General features: G+C 39.0%; 1 protein-coding gene across 2 annotated transcripts; it reads left to right on the forward strand.

Annotated features, from left to right (window-relative positions):
* Nucleotides 1-346: 346 nt before the first annotated feature.
* On the forward strand, nucleotides 347-2,909 carry LOC131438556 (DNA replication factor Cdt1). 2 transcript variants are annotated; one of them, XM_058608655.1, is made up of 3 exons: nucleotides 347-610; nucleotides 710-1,284; nucleotides 1,342-2,909. In XM_058608655.1, exons 1-3 carry the CDS (start codon nucleotides 527-529, stop codon nucleotides 2,714-2,716), a joined length of 2,034 nt encoding a protein of 677 aa, XP_058464638.1. In that variant the 5' UTR covers nucleotides 347-526; the 3' UTR covers nucleotides 2,717-2,909. The 2 variants fall into 2 exon arrangements, with proteins under 2 accessions (XP_058464638.1, XP_058464637.1); XM_058608654.1 differs by having other exon boundaries at nucleotides 347-1,284.
* The last annotated feature ends 1,791 nt before the right edge of the window (nucleotides 2,910-4,700 follow it).

The raw sequence follows: 4,700 nt of genomic DNA on the forward strand, positions 1-4,700 counted from the left end.
CTTTTTTCTTTTTTTTATTCGACTTCATTTGATATTCGTCAATCCCGCAACGAGTTTTTACTGTCGATCTGATGACAATAACAATTCTGGTTTAATCAAACAAATGTTTATTTTTCTTTTCAAACAACCAACATCAAATCTCTGCTTTTATGGGTAACTAATCGTTTTGTTGTTTAAAACAACCGGGCTTTTTCTGTCCATCGAGCAGAGATGGCTCGACGCAATTCACTGGGTAACTGCGAAATTGATAAACAATCGAGTAAAGCAGGACATGAAAAAATTTCGCCCGTCTTTTTTCATCGACTGTTGTTGCAACCGTATTGGAATGCATTCCACTGCAGTTGGATTCGAATTGGAGGGAAAACCGTTCGCTTGGCCATCACATTCTCATTAAAATCGTCATAAGTACCCAAGCGATTAAAGTGCCAGTACATGAAGTGACGCTTTTCGGTGAAAATAGTGATTTTAATGGAATAAGCAATTAAAAGTGTAATTAGTAGTATCAATCCATTGTATCCAAATCAAAATGTCCCAACCAACAGTGGCAGCATATTTCAACGCACGAAAACGTGCAGCAGCGGACGAAATCGGCATTACTAATAAAAATAAGGTACTGGTCCTGGAACGCACACCATTTGAATCCGATCCGGAACTGTTAGCGGCTCCGAACCGAGTTGTTTTTTCCAATACTAAGAATTTTCTTCTCAAGAATGCTGCTGTTAGTTCGGAGTTGGAATCAAATGGCGGAGATTCATCGGAATCGAAACGGATTACACGGGCTACCAGGTCCTTACGACGAATTGGAGCTGTAACGGTCAATGAAAAAACTAGAGAGATGCTTGATCAGCCAAAATTGGTAAACTTCTTTAAAAAGGGATCTTTGTCTCCTCGAAAAAAGGCAACAAATACAAAACACGAAAGCCCAATGAAAGCAGGGCTACCGTCGAAAGTTGCCGCTACTTCGACAGTTTCGGAATTTTCAACTAAAAATGCTAATAATGTAGAAAGAGGAATTAGAACACCAACGAAATCTGCTTCTGGGCGTGTCTCAATTGCAGATATAGGAAATATGAGTGTTCAGGATGCCAAAAATAAGCTAAGTCGCAGCGCTCGCTTGACGGAGCTCAAGACTTCTCTGAATAAGATGCGCAGCGGATTGGACAAACTGGATAGATTAAAGAACGAACGGTCGGAAACAAAAAAGCCGGTCGTTCCACCAAGTCCAACGACAGCAGCTCGCAACTTGAAAGAGTTTCAGACACTAGAAGTAGAGGTTCCTATGAGGTAATAGCTATTTTCATCCGTATATTGCAGGAAGTTATATGATATTTTTCATTTCAGTCCCCAGAAACTTTTCACGTCTCCGACAAAAACTTTACATCGTACCCCGACTAAGGCTAGCCATAACTCGTTAATGTCGCCGACGAAAAACGTTACACCGAAGCGACTATCCACTTTAATGAGCCCAATTAAGGAACCATTACCTACGCCGGTTATGGCAAGTCCCACCAAGCTACCTGCCTATCAGCGTTTTCAACATCTGACTGAAACCGGACGTCCTACTCTTCAACTCCCCTACAAATATCGTTGTCTTGCAGAGCTGTTCAAATGCATCGATACCGTATGTGCCATGTTTTACAATCGAAAAGAACAAATCACCTTCAAAAAACTGAAACCAGCTGTACAAAGAATGGCTAGAAAGAATCTGTACGAAAGTCATCTGGCTCAAATAAAATCTCTGTTTCCTGACGCCTTTGAGCTTAGTTTGGAACTAACAAAAAATTATGGTTCAGCAACCAAACACGAAACCTATCAACTTGTCATCAAACCCAATGTTAAAGAAAAAGTTGGCCCTGCAAACATATCTGACGAGGACTCCAACGTCATTCGGAGCGCTCAGAATCAATCCATGAATCCCCAGGTGATGATCGAACGTCACCAGAAGTTCAACCGTCTACTCTTGCAGAAAGCAATGGATGTCCATGAGAAGTTTCTGCTCGATTTGGATCCTCCGATGAGGATTCCACGCCAGAAACTAACATGTTGGCATCCGGATTTCAATTTGGAAAGTTGTCCAGACATCGACCAAGCTGAACTTCCTCAACCACCCAACGTGGAACGTTTTTCGTCGGCGAAAGATGTACTTTCGGCTGCTCGCAACCTTTTCAACTGCAATACAGCGATGGAACGTGCCCTCGAGCGTTTGGAGGAAAAGAAACGTCAAACTGCCAGTACAACGCCTGTAGTTCCTAAAACAAATGTTGCGCCACCACTCGAGACTGAAAAAGTAAAAACCGAACATCCCTATCACGTCGGTTTAAAAAACGTTCCGAAATCACTGCTGGAAAAAATTCGCGCTAAACAAGCGGCCAAAGCGTTAGATCAAATGACACGACGACCTTCGATCGAACAGGAAGCCATCAAGTACGGTCGTCTGCCGGAGATAGCAAGACACCTGCGAAATGTGTTTGTCACGGAACGCAAAAGTGTACTGCCGCTGGAGATCGTTTTGGTTAAGATAGAAAATAGCTACCGAGGCAGATTGACTGTGAAAGAGCTGGAGGAGCATCTGGTGATGATTGCTAAGATTGCCTCCTTCTGGCTTACACTGACCGAGGTTCGGAAGACTATGTATGCCAAAATTGTCAAGGACTACGATATGACCAAAGTCATCGAACCACTGGAGAAAAAGGCAAACGAATTACTAAACGGTTAATCGGCGGATAGTGTTTTATTACATTTATGAGACTATTTTTAATTATTCCTTATTTTGTTTAGTGTTTAGTTTTCTGCGCATGAAAACATGTTTACAAATATTCTACTGCTATTCTATTACTATCACCAGTTGATTGTTAGTTTTTCTTTTGATTGCTTATTTTACCGCAAAATAGATACTGTGACAGTTTATAACAATTGGATAATTACGAGTTTTAGAAAATAAACGCAATTTGATTAATGACGTCTGCGTTCCTTTTTTTTATTTCAACAATTTTCTAATTACACAAAGGTTTATTTTTACATGGGGGCTGCGTGTCGTGCTAAAACACGCGTGAAAAAAAACCGTGTAGTAAAATGCTTGTTTTTTTGTCAAAATATCTCAAACAGATTGTTAATCTTCTTTTTTATCAGAATGTTATTATATGTGACGAAAACTAGAAACCAATTCGAAGTCACGAGAAATAACACGATAAGGGTCTAATCATCCTTGATCAAACACATTGGACGACAAATTAACCCATTATAGCCCAGGGTTCCCAAATTTGACACAAATGAGCAAATATCATCAATACCATCATATTTGGTGTTGAAGATGTTGGGAAATGCCAAATCACTATTAAAAATCTTTTCCAAACGAAATTATCCTATGTATGATATATCATACGCTGGGATAATACAGTAGCAACAAAATTATAAGAGATATGCCTATATTTTGAGAGTGGTATTTATATTTACGATTCAATTTCTTTCAAATAGTACCGGTAGAAGTACTATCGGAGATGAGAGCACAATATAAATAGACATATTTGGTGCATTTCGTCCAAAATAAACCTTCGTTTCGGTTTTTAGCGAGATGTTATTGATAATATAATTATTTGTATATATTGTATTGTAAGCTGCAATAAACAACTTCATATGTCGATGCCTTTCATTCAGCCTACCTGGGTTCGATTCCCAACCCCGCACACAGGGTCAGAAGGTTTTTCTGGCCCGAAGTGGTGAATGACTTTTAGGTTAAAATCCGTCTAATCGAAAATAAAAAAGTACGGGTGTGTAATGTCAGAGACATAACTGGATGTCGTGAATACGAATAAAACTGACATGATTTTTTTACGCGTGTTTCTGCTGCGATGGTAATTATTGCAACATAAATTGAGGCGTTATGTGTGATTTTTGCAACTATGGTCATTTTTGCAACATAAATTCAGTGAAAAGCACGACAAACTTCTTTTAAAATGTTTACTTGCTTTACTTCGAACAAAATGTAACATTGATGTTTGTCAAATGAAAAGTGTAGCCGTGCTTAGTCTCTTATGTTATCAATTTTCGATTCATATTCTTTATTTTTATGTTATGTTGGTAAAACAACACGATTATTAAATAACATGCTTCAGGATCAGGTAAACATTTTCAGTAGGTCTCGCTATTCAATGTCTGCTTTTTGCTTTAACATTAATCTATTAATCTATCACATCACTTGAGCAGAGGGTTCAAAGTGATATCCGGGTAGAAAATTAGAATTACGAGCTTTGAAAGAAATGCATTCTTCAAGTAACGCATTTTCGAACCAATTATTTTCGTGGGAGAAGAGTTATTGCTCGTTCGGAACATTTATCCCGAACGATTTTCGCACAGCGAAAAGTGAACGAAGCAAATCAAATTATTTTGGATTTTCACTAAACTGATGATTTCTACCTTCGAATTTCAAAGAAGTAATCTTAATAGTTCTTAAGATAACATTTAGAGCCATTAGAACGGCTGATTTTATATAATGCTGTCCACTTTTCGTTTCTTGTTTTCTTTCTCTCCAATGCAAACCATCAGCAGCTGATGCAATCGTTCTTGCTTGAATTGAAACTAGCTTTACGTACAAGCCGACACATCCGCTCGCAGTGCCAAATGATGCGAAACTGGTTTAATGCGTCTTCTCGCCTTGACGACCGGAAGGCAAATGAGAACTACGACCTGAGCGTTTGAGGTTT

Source organism: Malaya genurostris, chromosome 3 (assembly GCF_030247185.1).
Source record: "Malaya genurostris strain Urasoe2022 chromosome 3, Malgen_1.1, whole genome shotgun sequence".
Lineage (NCBI taxonomy): Eukaryota > Metazoa > Arthropoda > Insecta > Diptera > Culicidae > Malaya > Malaya genurostris.